The sequence below is a fragment of the Emydura macquarii genome, unplaced genomic scaffold (assembly GCF_026122565.2).
Source record: "Emydura macquarii macquarii isolate MOO-44397 ecotype Brisbane River unplaced genomic scaffold, CSIRO-AGI_Emac_v2 contig_3692, whole genome shotgun sequence".
NCBI lineage: Eukaryota > Metazoa > Chordata > Testudines > Chelidae > Emydura > Emydura macquarii.
In genome coordinates, this window is record NW_027133829.1 from 12,787,512 (window position 1) to 12,806,505 (window position 18,994).

At 44.9% G+C, this 18,994-nt stretch overlaps 2 protein-coding genes across 2 annotated transcripts in view; both read left to right on the top strand.

The window, feature by feature from the left end:
• TCTN3 (tectonic family member 3) overlaps window positions 1-2,457 on the top strand; it is a 92,187-nt gene extending 89,730 nt beyond the window's left edge. Inside the window, exon 16 of the mRNA XM_067537102.1 lies at window positions 657-2,457. Within this exon, the coding sequence (XP_067393203.1) occupies window positions 657-878 (222 nt within the window). The 3' untranslated portion in view covers window positions 879-2,457. The remainder of the gene's footprint in view (window positions 1-656) is intronic.
• A 12,570-nt stretch (window positions 2,458-15,027) lies between these two features.
• The window catches only part of ALDH18A1 (aldehyde dehydrogenase 18 family member A1), a 105,376-nt gene continuing 101,409 nt past the window's right edge, over window positions 15,028-18,994 (top strand). The window contains exon 1 of the mRNA XM_067536991.1: window positions 15,028-15,134. The gene's annotated coding sequence lies outside the window, so the exon portion shown is untranslated. The remainder of the gene's footprint in view (window positions 15,135-18,994) is intronic.

Consider the following 18,994-nt stretch of genomic DNA (forward strand, 5'->3'; position numbering starts at 1 on the left):
ACATAGTGGAAGAAAGCACACTTACTCATGCTACTGTAACGGTGGTTCTTCGAAGTGTTGTCAGTGTGAATCTCATGACCTGTCCTCGGAGTCCTCTGCTACCATGAGTTTCCAAGTTTGAGGGAACTGAAGGAGGGTCATGGCTACTCTGCCTTTTGTGCCATGGGAGCATGAGGCAGCAAAGTGCAGTCCCAATGGATGTGGCAATTCAAAAAATAGCTGGTTTTGCATGTATGAGGTGGATGCACATCCTATAGTGGGATCCACGCTGACAAAAACATCTAGTAGAAGGTAGATGGTAGGTACCTATTCTTCTTCTCCTATACTGCTCTGTACAGTGAAGTGTCCCAGTTCCTTGTTCTGAAGGGGGAAGGGAAAGGGCATACCCACATATGAAAGGACTGGACTTCCCTTATACGCCACTGAACACTTCCCTGTGATATTCCTCACCACAACATCACTGCTCTTTTCACTTTGAAAATATGATCAATCTGCAGGAGCTAATGGTGGTAATAGCGGGTGAAGACTGCTTGCTATTCGAAGCCACACCAGTCGTTTTGGGCAGCCATTACCTCTGCAGAAACATGCACTAGATTGGAAGAATCATCTGTGGCTCTGGGCATGCTAAATTGTTGGTGTTTTCCTTTCTTCTGCAGTCCCTCAGCATGACCATGGTGCCTTTGACAACCGTTGTTGCCTTCACTGACATGACAGAGTGGCCAGAGCCTCCACGTAGCCAGCCCAGCACATACTGGAAACTCCCATTTGACTTTTTTTTCCCCTTCAAGATGGCACTGAGTGGGGGGATAGGTTGTCAAGGAGACCTGACACGTGCTTTCCTGATGTCTCTCACACTCTGCAGCATTCTCAGCTTCTGAAGAGAGTGACGTCTTTTGCTGTGCTCCTCATGGCAACATTTATACCCAGATAGTACCAGAGAGCTCACTCCATCCCTGCTGTATCCTGGTGTCATATCTGGTGCTTGTTCCTCATCTGGGTAAAACAATATAAGAGAGACTGTAACCTAAATGATTCTTCTTTGTTCTTGTGAACAGCAAAGACGGTGTTTATCTGACAGCTAGAAAAGGCAGGTGTTTCAGGGAATCCTGTTAGTGCAATGATACAGTCAGAATATTATGCAGACCAAAGATTCTTCTATTCTGTTGAAGTTCTCACACTGTGTCTATCATCATGCTATCCATGTTCCTTCCCAAAGTGCATTAAGTGATGTGATAAACATCTGTCACCTGTGATTCTTCCATGTCTGCAACCCCATATGCGGAATTTGTGAAGGTCAACCCAGTGATGCTCATGAGGGACAGAAGGGCAGAAGGAGAAGTCTCAATGTCGAACAAAGAGGAAAGAGGGAATGAAAAGGAACTTCTTTATTCTGTCCCCAACAAGAAGGAAAAGTCCCTTCCAGGCTGAGTGGCATGGAGAGAAGTGTGGCTTCCATTTTTAGTTTCCCTCCCCACTGGAGCTCACTTGTTTATCTCCCTGTTACAGAAGAGCCTTATCTTTCCATGTGGAATTATAATTCATACATTTTAAATATGATATAATTTATCCAGGGATAGTTTCTGTATGAAACCATTAGTGGCCCCATAACTAGCTTTAGAATTCATGCCTTTGTAAGGGGACCTGAATTATTATTTAGTGAGTGGTACTGTAATGACCTATCTGCCGGTCTCCTCTGAACCGTTTTAAATAAGCTGGGCTTGTGCCTCTATGTCAGGTCTTATTTTTGTATTAGTCTCTTCAAATAAAATTGTCAATTGAACATGCATTACTTTAATAAAATTGTTTTTATTTGCAAGATGGGTATGTGAGACACAAAGAATTATGGAGATTCTATCCTTTGGGATTACTGTCTTGGGAATTTTATGCCTAGGTGTCTTGACAGGTCTCCTTTCCACCCTCCCAACTCCTCCATCATGCATATGGGCTAAGTGGTGGTTTAGAATTCTCTAGAACTGGGAAGTGCTACTGCTGCAGCTCCCAGCTGGGGCTACAGCGGCAGTGATGGCCTTTGTGAATGTTGGGTTATATATAGGAGATGGGCCATTGTGAGCAGTTGGTGTTGGAGATTAAAGTTAATTTTTTTAGAAAAGGTTTGCAATTTATTATGAGACTGAAGTCTCCTGCAACATCTAAGCTTTGACCCTGGCCTCCAGTGGCTCAGTGACATTTCATAGATTTCAGGGCCATAAAGGATGACTATGATCTATTCCAAACTCCTGCATAACACAGGCCAGAAAATGTTACCCAATAATTTCTGCATCAACCCATATCTTGGGTTTGAACTAAAGTATATTTTTAGAAAGATAATATTGATTTAAAGACTTCACATGAGGAATCCACCTCATCTGTTTGTAAGCTGTCAAATCAAAGTGTCCCCCCCAACTCAGTGGCTCATCAGGCTAAGGCATGTCATAGCCAATGCTACAGAAGGGAGTTACAGGGTCAGCATCACATCTGAGTGCCCTAACCTGATGGATCAGGTACCCATTTTGCAGCTGGGGTGAACTAAAGGTGGCCTTTTAGTGTGAGATCAAATGAGATGCAAACCCATACCCTGTAGCACAGTGCCCTAACCACTGAGCCACTGCACCTTAATAATCTGTGCTAATGTGCTTTTACCTTCACTGAAAACTCACTGCAAAAAATTTAACTAATGAAGAATTAAAGTTGGTGAACTTAGCTGGCTAACTTCCTTAGTCTCCCAGCTGCCTTTGCCTCACCAGCCATGAGTCTTACTTACCACTCGGAGCCTGTGTGTTTTTTAAAGCCTGGCCCCACACACAGCTGGAAGGGCGATTCAACCTCTCTCAATTAGCCATCTCTGATCTCTGGCCTATCCAGTCAAACTCTGCACTGGTGTGCAAGGTGCAGGGGAAGCTGTGTTCCTGGCCCAGCCAGGATTGCAAGGAGCAGGGTGACACCCAGCCGTGGTGTGCAGATGAACAGTTCATGCCTGGGGTCAGCTCCACCTCTCCTGGCTGGTGAGTGAGGGCATGGGGCTCTGCAGACTTTATAATGCCATTATCCAAATAATTTATGAAGATACTGAATGGAACCAAATCCAGGACATATCCCTGTAGGACCCCACTCAATATATCCATCCAGCTAGATTGTGAAACACTGATGGCTAGTCTGAGAGTACCATTTTCCAACCAGTTGTGCATCCACCTTATAGTAGGTTCATCTATGCTATATTTCCCTATTTAGCTTATCAGGAGGTCATGTGAGACAGTATCAAAAGCCTTACTAAAGTCTAGATATACCATGTCTGTTTCTTTCCTCCTCTCCACAAGCCTTGTTACCTGTCAGATAAGGATATTAGGTTGGTTTGGTGTGATTTGTTCTTGACTAATTCATGTTGACTATTCCTTATAACCCTATTATCTTTTAGGTACTTAAAAGTTTATTTTTTAGTAATTTGTTCCAGTATCTTGCCAGGTACCAAAGTTAAATTGACTGGTCTATAAGTCCCTGGATTCTCCATATTCCCCTTTTTATAGATAGGTTCTATATATCCCCTTTTCTATCTTCTGGGATCTCTCCCATCCTCCATGAGTTCTCAAAGGTAATCACTAATGGCTCAGATCTAATCAGCCAGTTCCTTAAGTATTCTGGAGTGTATTCTGTCAAGCCCTGCTGACTTGAGGTCATTTTATTTCGTCTAAGTATTATTATTATTATTATTAACATTTCCCCCTCCTATTTTAGCCTCAGATCCTGCCTCATTGACATGGATGTTCATTGTGTTACTCAGTCAATCTCTGCTAACCGTAATCATTTAGTACGTTGGCCATTGCTGCATTTTCTGCTATTGTCTTTGTAATGGGCTTTGTCTTGAGTAATGGGCCTACTCTGTCCTTGGTCTTCCTTTTGCTCCTAATGTATTTGTAAAATGTTTCTTGTTATCCTTTATGTTCCTAGCTAGTTTTATCTCATTTTGTGTCTTGGCCTTTCTGATTTTGTCCCCACATGCTTGTGTTTGGGTTTTTTTATATTCATTTTGTAATTTGACCTAATTTCTACATCTTGTATGACTCTCTTTTTTTTTTTTTTTTTTTTTTAAAGTTTCACGTCATTGAAGATCTCCTAGTTAAGCCAGTGTGGTTTCTTATCATTCTTCTATCTTTCCTATGCATTGAGGCCCCGAGGCTAGTGAGCGGTGTGTTTTTTGGTGGCTCCCACAATGGCAGAAGGCAAGAGGGACAGGATGGGCTGGGTGCCATAAGATTTCCAGTCCCTATAGAACTTCCAGGGTAGGCTTGAGGTGTTGTGGGATTTGGTATGAGATTTTGAACCATGATAAGAGACGTGCTCAGGACCACTTCCTGTTTGCTGGTTTCCAGCAGTCAGCACACCCTTTCTCCCTTATCTAGGTAGCTGTGGGCTATGCTAGTTCCCACTTTGGAGCTGAGAAGGAATTTTTACCCATACCATCTGATTGGCTGAGGCTGGTTGGTTTTTTTTTCACCTTCCTTATAGTGAAATCTAGGGACTGGGTTTTGGGCAACTGTTGGGTTAGAATTCTCTTTCTCCCATAGGGCACAGTTAGGACCTGTGTGAATCCTTTAGTTGTTGGAACTTTTGGCAGATGGTCAGTGCAGGAACTCACTGATTTAGGTTCCAGATCCAAAAAAGTAACACACTGGGCATCCCGAGGGCATTGCCTTAGGAATGGTGTCTAACCCCTTGGGGCAAATGTGAACCAGGGGCTGGGGCACTATGCCAGGGGGACTGCCCCAACAATGTACTTACTGGTGGAGCTGGCTGGGGGTCAAGGTCTCCTCATCCTCTGAAAGGGGGAGAGATGCTAGCAGGCGAGTGGCGGTACCCAAAGATCCTCCTTTTGTGATGATTGGCTCCCCGTGTGGTGGGAGCGCCAAGATTTGGCAAAGGATCAATTGGGTGCCGTGACTGTGCTGGGCTGTCCCCAATGAGAACATGGGATGTAATTTGACTAATAAGTTGCAGCTTGGTTAAAACCCATACCATATGACCTTGCTTTTTTCCATGTGATGAGCACACAAGTTTTAAACACACTTTGCCCTTGTGCCCTTAATAATATCTCTTTAAAAAACTGCCAACTCTCCTGAACTCTTTTTTCCCTTAGACTTTCTTCCCATGGGATCTTACCTACTAATTCTGAGTTTGCTAAAGTATTCCATCTTGAAATCCATTGTCTTTTATTCTTCTGTTTTCCATCCTACTATTCCTTAGAATCATGAACACTATAATTTCATGACCACTTTCACCCAAGCTGCCTTCCACCTTCAAATTCTCAACCAGTTCCTCCCTGTTTGTCAGAATGAAATCTAGAACAGCCTCTCTTCTAGTTCCTTTCTCCACCTTCTGTACAAAAAAACTCTGTCCAATGTATTCCAAGAATTTGTTGGCTAATCTGTATACTGTTGTATTTTCCCACTTGTGATCCTGTACTTATTTTCCTTTGTTCAACTGATCCCAAATTTGGACCACTAATGTTACCTAGCACCCTCATGAGGCAGAGCAAATTCCAGGACAATCTGAGTGTCTGGATTTACTTAGAAGCATTGTCATTTGAAACAGAATGTGCTTCTCAGTTTTAGCTATAGCAGAGCTGGCACTCCACTATCATTTTTTTGACAGTTGCCCTTTGAGAACTATACTATGGGCTTTCATGAGGACCATAAGTGGTGTTGCTCTTGTGCTGTTACTTTTTTCATTCCTATGAATGAGTATATCTCTTTTGATATATGAACTACACGTGCAATATGAACTTTGGATGTAATGTTTGAATATAATATGCTTATAAGCATTTACTTATAGTAAGTATAATATATGAATATGACATTAAATATAGTGTATTAATATAAAGTATATAAACTTGATTGGTAAATAATATATAATGCTGATAATGATATATGACCTACAGATATATATACATATATATAAATGTGTCTATAGATAAACATATATGCATGTTTATACCCGTAAAACTTTCCTATAAACCATTATTAAACCCAAAGCACATTTCTATGTGTTCAGTAACCATTCTCCTCTAGGTGGGCATACACAGGTAACATTTTTAATAAATCTTTGATTATTCCTTATAATTATTATCCATAAATATGGCAGTATTAATAGCTAATTCCATTCCTTTTGCAATCTGGTATTGGAAATTTTCCTTTTGGGTTTGATAACGCATGTAGCAACAGATTCCCAACAGAGCAATCCCTGTTAAGCCTTGTAATACCATCAACACTACACTGAGTGTTCTGATTAGTAGGTGTAGGGTAAACATCCTATGGGATTGCCCACCAAGGTGTCTTTATCTCCCTTTTACACTTTCTATCTCCTCCATCTGTTGCTGAATGACATTAGTTATGGGTAGCAGCGCTTCCTTACTTCTTGCCACCAAATCAAGTATTTCTAGTTGCAGATGCTCTCTTGGGGGAAACAGTTCAAGCAGTAGATTTTGTATATCGCCAGGAGGGGCAACACTTTCAGTGCTAGTATTCATACCACTGGTGGTCCAAAAAGCATGAATTCCAGTTTGGATTGTGCTTGTTGTTGGCACACAAAATCCTTTATCCATTACAGGGCAGGGGTATTCATGCATGGTAAAGTTGGAGTACCCTAAGGCACATACCATTCATGTATTTGTACCATCTCATTGACCAATGTCTTTTGTACCAATTGAGCCCAATTCTTTTTGTATTGTTTGTATCAACTGCAGCATAACATTTACACAGCCACCATCAATTGTGTTTTGTACAGCAAGCCTGGTTAATAACTGAGACACCGCTCCACGACTGGATTATTCAGTAAGACCAGAGATCCATTTCAGTAACAAATGCACCAGGCAAGTTTATTGTAGACAAAGCACGGTCCAAGTATCCCGTAGGACTCTACAGGACCACTAACACATGTATGCTTGTTACAATGAACCAGCTCAATAAATGATGGGACTTTCTGGTTCCCTCTCAGAACATCTCAATACATCATATTGTCATTCTGAGGGGTCAGTGAGCCCTCGTTATCTTTGGAATATTGGGATGTTCTGGTACCTTTCTGGAATGTGCTTGTGTGAGTGTTCTGTACCTAGTGCTTCTTTAGGAATGTGTGTATCAGCTCTTTTTTTGCCATTTATTGTGAGTCTGCCCGCATTCACAGCATGACTTCTGTTAACTTTGCTTTCTAATAGACTTAACCATTACTTTAGATTAGGCCTCATACCTGGCCTGTTATACTAGGCCTCATGTCTCAGGCTCTACCGTCTACTACAAGGGGTACATAACTGTTGCTATGCAATCAGCTGCCCTTCAGTAGCCTATAATTATCATAGTGGAGCACCCTTGAATCATCAAATGTAAGAACTGGAGGATAACTGCATAAATACTTTAAAAATAAGGTTAAATTGAATTCCAGCAGCATTGTGCTTGAGTATGGGTCTGTGCTGTGCTCAGGAGAAGCGGTAAGGGGAAGAATGTGATGGCAGAGTTTGATAGTCTGCTCCCAAGTCTTCAGGAGGTCCCTTCCCTTCACCTGTGCAGGTCTCTCAGTGTACTCTGCTAGAGGCACATATTCCATGGCAAAACCTCATATGCCCTCCATCTCTCATTGCAAACCTCTCACTCTCTCACAGATTAATCTTCCACTGTACTATTTTCACCTCAGGTGTCCCCTCTAGTCCTCATTGCCCTGTCTCCCTGTAAACTAGGGGCAGGTGAGGTGAAGAGGCAATGAACTTAGATGTAGTCAGATCTACCAGGACAACTCCAGGAAAATGATCTCAAAGTCCAAATGGGAGTGGGGGTGATTTACAGCTTTACAGTTGTTTGTGATATGATATGAAAGTAGTCAACAGATCAGAACAAAACAGTGTCCTGCACCTGGCTGCTCTGCTCCATGTCATGTGATACTATCCAAACTCCACTACTGTCTAGGAAAAGAAACAAGTTTGGGAAGCATGACCAGTTGATCCACTATTCCTGCAGTAGCCTGTTCTTTTTAGCATCAGATGAAACTTTTTTGCTTGGCTCTTCACCACAGGTAAGAAAAATTGGGGTGGGGGTCTAGATTTTGACTGATACAGAAGGATACTGAAAGGTTTTGCTGGGATCCCATGAAAAGGAGGATGCTGGGTCTGGAATGCTCCCCACCCCATGTGGGAAGATGCTGACAGGTTTTGCTAAAGGTCCATGCAAAGGGGAAGGTTGATGCCTGATCTCAGTGGGGGTTCACATGTACTGCTGAGGTCCCTTGGGACCAATGTCTGGCCTTCAGTGTATTTAGGTTCTTATATTGCATTCATCACCAATTTCTTCATCAAATTGTCACCAAACCAAGAAGAGATGATGCACATGTTTAACCTTGGTTTTGGTAAGAAGTGAGGACATCATAAAAGAGCTGGTTATAGGAAATAACCTTGGATTGAGTGATCATGAGTTGATTCAGTTTACATTAAATGGAAGAATAATCAAAACTAGGTAATCAGCTATCATTTTTTTATTTCAGAAGGGTAGACTTTGTGAAATTAAGGGTGTTAGATACAGAAGTCAATGAGGACAGAAGAGCTCAAGACTTTAAATGTGGAGGAGGCTTGGAATTTCTTAAAATCAGCTGTACAAAAACTATCTGAAATTTGCATCCTAAGCAAATCTTGTAGGGAAAGACTCCATATCCATCTTGAGGAATAACCACCTCAAACAGGTTATTAGGAGAAAATGGAGAGCAGGAAATGGAAAAATGGGTTAATCAGCAAAGAAAGCTACATTGTGAACCTTAGAAAATGTAGGAATAAAGTGTGAATTGCTAAAAATCAAGCTGAATTAGCTCTTACGAGGAAATTAAAATAATAAGAGATTATTTAGTTACAAGAATAAGGCAGGCTGAGACTGAGCCACTATGCAATGTGGATAGAAAGGAGATCAAAGGTCATCTGTATATGGCCTAAACACTAAATGAATGTTTTGCCTCGGTTTTAAGTAAGGATGATAATATGGAATATGCATATGAAAGTGGTATGGCTGATCAAAATGAATGTATAGAAATAGAATTTATCATATATAGGATGGAAGAAAAACTTAAAGCGCTTTATGTGCTCAACTCAGGGTGACCAGATAATTTCCATCCCAAAATACTGAAAGAACTGGCACATGAGAGTGCTAGTCCAGAAGCAAGGATTTTTAATAAATCTATCTTTGGGGTTCATATTATATGACTGGAGAACAACTAATGTAATATTATATTAAGCAAGAGGGAAAAAAAGTAATCCAGGCAACTTCAAACCTGTTAGTGTAAGGTCAGTGGTATTCAAGGCTTTAGAACTAATTTTGAAGGAAAGAATAGTTAAATTCATGAAGGTAAATGGTAAAGAGGATGTAATGCAACATAGGTTTACCATAGGTAGGACATACCAAACAAAACTGATTTTGTTTCTTGAGAAGATAACTGAATTTTTTTAGATACTTGGACTTCAGTAAAGCATTTGACATGGTATCACCTGGGAAACTATTAGTTAAACTAGGGAAGATGGGGCTCAGTACAAGAATTGTAAGGTGACTAAGAAACTGGCTAAAAAGGAGAAGGCAGTGGGTTATGTTGAAAGGTGAATTATCTCAGGGCTGCTCTACACTAGAGAGTTTTGTCAACAAAAGTCTCCTCCCATTGATGTAACACCCTTGATATGCCAACATAATAAAACCACCTCAACAAGAGGTGGAAGGCTTATGTCAGCATAGATAGGGTGACGCAGTATCAATGTAGACACTGCATTCCCTTACATCAGTAGTTTGTCATTTGGAGTCCTGAAATTGACAAGAAAACCAGCTGGGAGTGGGGCAAAAAGCCCCTGGTGGCTGGACCCTGGCTCCTGGCTACAAGCCAGGATGGGAGAAGCTGCAGGCGACTGGACCCCGGATCCCAGTGGGGAGGGGAGAAGCCCTGGGAGGCTTCTCTGCCCACTCCCCGCCAGGAGCCTGGCAGCCTTGTCAATTTCACGGCAGGGGCTGGTGAGAAACTGGGGCAGTTGGACCCTGCTCCCCAAGGATGAGAAGCCCCAGGCTGCTTCCCCCTGGGAATGGGGAGGGGGAAGGCCCTAGTGGCTTCCCCCCAGCTCCTGGTGGGGAATGGGGAATTGGGGGGGGGCTGTCTCCTGGCAGGGAATGAGGGATTGGAGGGGAAGCCCACTGGGAGCCTGTGAGGCTCCCGGCAGGGCTTTGAGAGAGACCGGGCTTTCAGCTCCCCACACTGCCCCTCTTTAGTCAATGGAAGTGCTCCTGTGAGGATGCACTCCACTGACCCAAGGAGGGTAGTAGGGTCATCAGCCATTGCAGTAATTACTGCAGTGGCTGTAAGTCGACCTATGTTAGGTTGACTTATTTTTCAAGTGTAGTCAAGGCCTAATTGGGGGAAGGTTACTATTGGAGTTCCTAAAGAATCGGTCTTGGAATTAGTCTTATTCAATGTTTTTATTCATGACCTTGGCACAAAGAGTAGTAGTGTGCTAGTGAAATTTGCTGATGATACAAAGTTGAGAAATATCATCAAAACAAAGGAGGATCAGCATATTATACTGGAAGATGTGGGTAACCTTCAAGACTGGAGTGGCATAATAGGATGAAATTCAATAGTACAAACTGCAAAACCATGCACTTAGGATTTCATAATAAGAATTTCTACAAGCTGGATGCTCATTAGTTGGAAGCAACAGAAGAAGAGAGAAACATGGGTGTGTCGGTCAATCAAAGGATGACTATGAGCCATCAATGTGATGCATCTGTGAAAAAAGACTAATGTGATCGTAGGATGATCAGGCAAGGCATTTCCAGTGGAGATAGAGAAGTGCTTATGCCATTGTACAAGGCACTGGTAAGACCTCATTTGGAATATAGTCTACAGTTCTGGTCACCTATATTCAAGAAAGATGAATTTAAACTGGAACAGGTGGAGAGAAGAGCTACTAGGATGACCAGGAGAATGGAGGGCCTAACTTATCAGAGGTGACTGGAAGAGCTGGACTTGTTTAGTCTAGCAAAAAGAAGGCTAAGAGGGCATATGATTGATTTCTGTAAATATAGTGTGTGTGAGGGGGTAAACACCAAGGAGGATGAGGAGCCACTTAAGCTAAAGGACAATGCTGTCATAAGACCAAATGGATAAAAACTGGCCATGAACAAATGTAGGCTGTAAATTAGAAGGTCTCTGACCATATGAGGGATGAGGTTCTGGAACAGCCTCCCATCACAGTTCAGGGCTATTGCACCTGTATTCCTTCTCTGTGATCCAGCAAGCACACTCACTCTAGGCTCCTGGCTTCTCAGCTGTCATGTCTCTTGGGTGGAGACCCACATTTCTCTCCTTTCTGATCAGGATTTTTCCACAGGCTTTACAGTTTCTGCCTACACTATGTTACTTCCAGCAAGCCAGACTGCCTAACCAGGCCAACTTCTGAGCTCTGCATTCTTCTCAGAGGCTATAAACTGTTGTAGCTGTCAAGAGTTATAAATTACCACACAGCCCTTTCCAAGCAAGCACATTTAATCTTAAGGTGAAAGCACTACAGCAAAAACACATTAAAATGCTACAAGAACCTACAAGTATGGTAATAAGCTTACCAGTGATCACCCCCCTACTCCATCAAAAGTAATCAGTCATTCAGAGCCCATACAGATTGTTGGTTGTTTTGTTTTGTTTGTTGTGGTTCCAAGTTCATAACAGCTTTTCTCAGAACAAGACACATATGCATAGGTTAGCCTTTCCTTTATACAGATTGGGTCTTGAGACCGTGAATAAGTAATCAGTCAGACAACAGTTTTCTCTTCAGAGTGTAGCTTCAAAAGGTTGAGCCCAGTGGTGGGAATTTGCCTTTATCTCACCCCAGGTATTTTATAGGAAACCTGCTTAACTTTATCCCAAAAGTTCCTTGGTGTCTGGCACATTGTTTAAAACAGTCCTTTGAAGCTCATAACACTTCCAAGGGTTTATAATGACCCTGTCTCCACCATACAGAAGTTACTTATCAATCCCATAATAATACATAAACTTTGCATATATCATACAATGGATTTCAAAGCTATTTTAATTTAATTTAATTAGACCTTCCAAAGACATAGAAGGAAATTGCTATATTTGTCACACCTCCCAACAGGGAAGGGGTAAACAATTTTGATTAGTTTTAAGAGAGAACTGGCTAAATTTATGAGGGCAGTTGCATGAGAGAGTTGCTTGTGATGGCAGAGGGCAGGGCTCAATAGCCCGGGGGCTCAATTCTGGTTTGTCTTATGTTCCTTAAAGGTCATGCTTCAGGGTTTCAACTGGCCACATGTAGGGGTCAGTGAAGGATTCTTCCTCCCTGTCTCTTAATGTATTCTAAGGTGGCACTGAGCATTCTCTCAGGTGCTTAGCTGGCTGTTCCTTGCTCACATGTGGGGTCAGAAAGGAGCTCAGATTGGCAGTGATCTAGGGTTTTTTTTGCCTTCCTCTGCAGCATATGGGTGCGGGTCACTTGCCAAGATTATCTGGTTATATCTCATTTAATCATTTCCCTTCCATTGTGGGGACATTGGGATTTAGTGCATTTCTCTCCTATTCTCAACCTCTGGGACTTACTATTAAGTCTTCTGAGGGCTATAATACTTTGCTCTGCTTCAGTTGTTGGGTTTAGTATGTGGGTGGTGATGGTGATGATGATGGTGCCTGTGGTATGCAGATCAGACTAGATGATCTGGTGGTACCTTCTGGCCTTAAACCGTATGACCAAGTTGGGAGGACCAGCTATACCTGTGTGACTGCAATGCCTGTGTTTATCATCAATACTAGCACTTCACTGATATGAATCTAACCAGTGCAGGCAGAGGTGTTGTCAAGAATATCGTGGAGGTAGTGCAAGTGTAACAGTACTTACAAAGCTTATGCAAAGCTGGGAGCAGTTTTGTGTGTGGACACTTGCAAGTGCTGGAGCTAATGGTGGCTACATACAATTGCCTTATAATATAAATGGGGCCTATTTGTCTAGGTTGTAAGTTTTTTGGGGACAGCAGGGGCTATTTTGGAATTCTAAAGTGAACAGTCCCAATTGATCTACCTCCTGCTGCCAGACACCCTTCTTTCCTCACTTACTGCAAATTTCCAACTGCTAGTTCAGGCCAGATACCAAAGGTGTGGCAGTGCATATTGGAAAAGCAAACCAGTGGTAGAGAAGCTGGCACAGACTTCTCAGTGGTATGTACAGCAATGAGGGGCAGCCAGTAGAAGATATGGGCCCATAAAGGTGTGGGGAGGAGGGCAAGGGGAAGGCTAAAGAGGTGGGCAAGTGTAATCATTAGGTTCAGAGCAGGGAGAAGTAAGAGGTGGAGAAGAACAGCCCTTGTGGGGAGGGAGAGCGACGCTGAGAATTATTAATCGGTAATTGTGCTGAGTGGAAAAAAAACCTTTTGTCACTTGTGTACAAAGTCCTTCGCTTCTGGTTTGTGTAACTCGATCCTGGTCTATGTTTCTGCTCCTGCCTGACATTCCGAATCTGATACTTTATAAGCTTTTCTTGAGTAAATTCCAGGGATTGAGAAGTCTGTTTTGAACCTGGCTGCTGAATCGCTTTTGCATTTCCCCAGTTTTCTGCACAGAGATTTTTAGAGCTGCCTCACCCCATCTCCCCCAACAGGAGTTCACAAACCCTTCTCTTAGTAACTGCTGCTTCCCCACCAACAATACACCTCTGTCCCTTTCTTAAGCTCCCCTGTGAATAAGAGTTCAACCCTTCTTTCTCCCTTATAACTTTCCAATCATCCATTCTCCCATCTCCCCAAGCCTCTCCCCAGTACCACACTCACACATCCTGTACCCTAGAGCATCCTGACATATACTGCCCCATCCTCATTTAGGTTTTGGTTGAATGGCATGGGCTGCCAATCTGAGTCTCAGTCATATGGTGCATGATAACCATCTGGTTCTCAGTCACACAGCACATGCCCAAAATGGGTCTGAGTCAGGTGGTATGTTCTAATCCGGGTCTCAGTTACAGGGTGGGTGCTGTCCTCCTGGATCTCGGTTGTACAGTGCATGCTATCCATCTGGGTCTTGACTGCATGGTTCAAGCCACCTGCCGCTTGTGTCTTAGTCACATGGCACGTGCCATCGGCTGAGTAAGTGCAATAACAAACTTATACTATTATAACTTTATTGTATGCAGTGCTGTTGTAGCCATGTCAGTCCCAGGATACTGATCTGGAAAAAAGCTGTAAGCTTGAAAGTGTGTCTCTCTCACCAAGAGAAGTGGGTCCTCACCCACCTTGTCTCTCTAAGAGCTTGATTAACACTCCATCTCAGGAAGGTGCCAGGTCACACATGGCTAGCACCTGCAACTTGTCTGTTTCTTGATTCAACCTGTTTCCAGAGTAAATTTGGTCCCTCCCGTTTTGTTTGTAACTTGTAGTTGACAAGAAAATAAAGCTTTCAAACAAGGAAACTCTCTCTTCCTGTGGCTATCACCCCATCACAAACCACGCCTCACAGGCGTTACCCGCCTGGGCACTGGCCACCTTCCTAGAGCATCTCAGGCATTGCTGTTAGCCAGCGGACAGCAGGCCCCTCACGTGCCCCCGGCTGAGACCCGGCAGGGAAGGGAAGGGAAGGGAGCACACACCTGGCCTGGCAGCCCCAAGGGCGGGCATCTGCCAGCCAGAGCCAGGGTCACGCGTGTCATGGCACTGAGCCCAGGCGGCGGTACATGGGGGACTGCCTGTGGCTCGGGGGGCAGGCGGTGATGGCGGGTACAGCTGAGGTGAGGGGGGCGGGGCCCAGGGGGGCCTGGTCCTGGGCTAGGGTGGTGCGGGGGACGGGGGAGGGTGCGGCTGAGGCAACCTGAGTGCGCGCGCGCACCGGGGCGCTCGGCGGACCCCGGCCTGAGGGAGGCGGCCGGCGGGGCGGACGCTGGGGGAGGTGTGGAGTGGAGTCGGGCGGGGCGGGGCGGGGCGGGGCGGACCGGAAGTTGCCCTCCCTCTGCCCCGGAGAGGGTTACGGTGGCGCTTGTCCCGCTCAGCGTGAGGTCCCGGGCCGCCCTTTCCGCCCCGCCCCGCCCCGCACGGGACGGCCGGAGCCTGCTCGCAGCGCCTTCTGGCCCAGCTGGACGTACGTGCGTAAGTGCCTTTGGAAACAGGGGCCGGCGCGGCGCGGCGCAAGCCTGGGGCCGGGGGGCGCGGCCCGTTGAGGGAGGCCCGGCGCGGCGCGGCGCGGCGCACTGGCAGAGGAATCCCGGTCCGGGGAAGGGTGCTTGCGATGGGTGGGGCGAGGTGTGCCGGGAGCTGGGGGAAGCTACCGAGGGTCTGGGGTGAGTGGAGGAGCTGGGGGAGGGTGGGTGAGGCCAGGAGCTGGGGGGCATCGGGGGGGATGGATGCTGCCAGGAGCGGGGTTTGTGTGAGGGGGGTGCCGGGCGGCTGGCGGATAGCGGGGTGGGGGCGGGGAGATGGGGCGGCTGGGGGATAGCGTGGGGGAGGGAGGTGCGGTGCGGTGGGGTGCTGGGGCGGCTGCAGCTGTCAGGAGCCGGGGTGCGCTCGGGGGTGAGTGCCGGTGCGGTGGGGGTGCTGGGGCGGCTGCAGCTGTCAGGAGCCGGGGTGCGCTCGGGGGGTGAGTGCCGGTGCGGCTCGAGGCTGCTGCAGGGGTAGCGGCGGGTGGGGGGAGAGCGGGGGGTGCAAGTTGCGAGGATCGGGTGAGGTGGGAGCGGCATGTCTGGAGGCTGGCGGGGGCATCCCGGGGGTAAGGGTGTGAGGCTGCCAGAAGAGGGGGTGTGGGGTGGGGGAAGCCGGAATGTCTCTGGGCCGGGTGCGGGTGTATCGTGGTGGCTTGGTGCCCCGGGCACTCTCCAGCAGGTGACCCGCGATGTCATTTGCCCCATCCCGGTCCGGCGGGTCAGACCCGCATCTTGGCTGCTGCCGGACCCCTGGGACCAAGCCTTTGGGGCTGAGACAAGCAGGCGCCCCTGCAGCGACAGCAGGGCTCCTGTGCTGCGAAGGGGTGCGCCTGTGTCTGTTTGCTCGGCCTCAGGGAGCCTGCCCCGATTGCGGTTGGTTAGCGGAACCTGTTCCTGGGTTTTTCTTTTGGAGACGAGGAGGGTGTGCTCCCCTGTCAGACAGATGGGGAGGAAAATGGAGCCAGGCTCAGAGGAGGAGGAGGAACTCTCTCCTACTTGATGAAGGCTGTGGAGGGACACTGCATTGCCATGTGCTGCCTAGTCCCAGGAGCAGAGCAGTTGGCAACTCTTGTACACAGCCCTGTCACATTTGCATATTATCCCTAAGGTGTTGGTTTATAGAAAAAACTGTTCCAGATCCCTGACCTGCACTAGGGAGGGGTGGCTAACCTGTTGACTTCTGCAGAACTTTCCTAAGCATCCTTAGCAGAGTGAAGTTAACAAGACTAGTCAGTTTCCTTGCTGCTATTCAGCCTCTGAATATCATATCATATATATCAGTTTTACTCTGCTGTTATTTGGAAAGCTCTGAGTAGCAAAAAACAACTTTGGAGCTATGCATGGTGGAGGAAGACATACAAAAAAGAATGCTAGGCTTCGGGGTAAAATAACAGCCATACTTACATTTTCACGTCAGTTTGGATAGAGCATTATGAGTCTAACCCCATACTGGGGAGGGATGCAGGGATGGTGGTGGGGGATAGAAGGAGAGCTCCTTTTCTCTTCCAGCAGCTAGAGGGGTGAACTTCAAACTCAGGATACCTAATAGGGTGAAATTGACTTTAAATTAAAAAAAAAAAAAAAAAAGTAGCCCCATAACAAACATTCTAAATTTTTTTTCCAGTACCCTACCTAAAAGCTGAGGTGATACACCTGAACCTCATTGGTGCATCCCACTAATGGTTTGTATCTGCTTCTGGCTGTGGGGCTTAGTCTTCTGAATAGGAGATGCCTGGTAAAATTAAAATGTTCAAGCATTTGTGATGTTTCTGTGACACTTAGCAGTTATTCCAAGATTTTACTCAGATAGTGCTCAGTGATAAAACTGTTCCTGTTGCACAACACATCTCCACAGAACAAAATGAGGGTCAAACTAGCACAGCTTTCGCAAGAAGAAATTGTGTCCCTGTAACCTGCTCATTCTTTGATAGTGGTAATATAATAGGAAATAAAGATGATCCAATGGATGTAATTTACTTAGATTTTCAAAAAATCTTTGATTCAGATAATTTGTAAGAGATTAAGTTTAAAGATATGTTATGGAATGAGGGGCAAAGTCTTATTTTAGAGTAAAGAAATGGTTGCATGTGTTGCCATAAACACTTGTGCTAGCCCAAAGGCTCCTTCCACCCCCCACCCCCCAAAACAAAACAAAACAAAAACAAAAAACCCTGAGCTCTATAAATTACAAGGACAGAAACCAGACTATGGCATTTCTCCAGTTTTATCTTGATTGCACTAGTTTGCAAAATAATATTTTAAGTTAAATAATAGTTTTATCCCTTTTCTTACATTGTAATGTAATTCTTTTCTGTTGTATCTTTTAAAAAATCCCAACATGGTTTCCATACCTTATTCTTTGAAATTGAAATTAATTTTTATGTTTGTTCTGTTTCCTAATGCACTAAAATAGGTTTAAAAGAGATCCAACAATTGTGGTTTGTGGGGTTTTTTTGTTTTTTATTACCAAGACCACTATTTTATAGGGGAGCACCAGTTCCCGTGTAGTTCAACAGAAATGGCTTTCCAACCTTAAAGGACAATTCTAAAATGACATGGTTATCTGGATTGCCTTGAAATTTGGTGTGACTCATGATGGTGGTGCAGAATAGAGTTAGTGATTAGATTTTGGAGTCATTTGACCGAAAGGTTCCTGAAATACAGTTTCTGAAAAAAAAAGCTTGATTTAAGATTGACAGATTCTAACAACTTCATTTTTTGCATACACATTGAGGGGGTATCAACTAGTCATTTTAATTGGGTCCAAAAGGAGCTCAGTCACTTAAGACTTATATAACAGGTGTCATGCACTAGCTGGGGTATTTCTTTGTACATGGTAGGTTGCAGGGCTGCTACCATCAGGTCAGGCCTCTGTACCTGCTATGGACCAGTCACAAAGCTTCCTTTTCAAAGAGAGAGAGACAGACACGCCATATGTGTTCGCTATAAGATCCTTTAATGCTCTGCCAGGCAGGGCTCAGGTTAACTGTAGTTACACATAGCACCACCAGTGGCTGAACAGTATAATACAATTTAGCATTCCATTACACCCATTACCTCTTTGGAGAAACAATATTGAAAACACTGGCTGTAGGTTTAGATGAGCATTTATGTTTAAGTGCTGTAAAATCTGTATGGTTACCCAGTTTGCTTTGAAATTTGGTGTGACTAATGAGGGTGCTGGGTGGGCCAAAGCTGCGTGACCTGTGTCTTTGAAAACCCTTTGTCACAGGCCCTCCCAAACAGCTTTTCTTGAGGTTGACAGTCTACTAACATTTTTTGTCCAGACCAGGGGATCAAGTCAGAGCTTTAATCCTGGCACAGGGGTCTTAGTTGTTTAAGGGTTATGCTCAACTAGTGCCTGGCAACCATTGCCTCTTTGGTGGATCAAAATTCAGAATATTTGCCAAAAAGTTTAGTTCTTATTTTATGTATGTGCCTAATAGTTCAAGAGCTAAACAGATGACAATGAGCGTGTGCAGACAGAGGAGCCCAGGGAGTTTGTAGCATGGAGCGCGTCACTGCAGCTGGATAGCTCAAGGGGATAAGAATTAACCTTTGATCCTGACCCACCCAGCTAGTGTCAGTTTCTCACCTAGCGCAGAAATCAGAAAATGGTCTGAAGATTTGTTGCCAAAACCTGTCGGGTTTTTTTAATTTTAGGGGAAAGTAATCAAAATATTCTTGGAGGAAAAAAGTTAGACATTCAGTTGCTTGCTGGAGGAAGAGGATTACGTGGCAGGCAAGTGGGGGAAATGGAGGGACTGCAGTGAGGAGAGGGAGGTAAACGGGGATGGGGAGAAGGCTTGG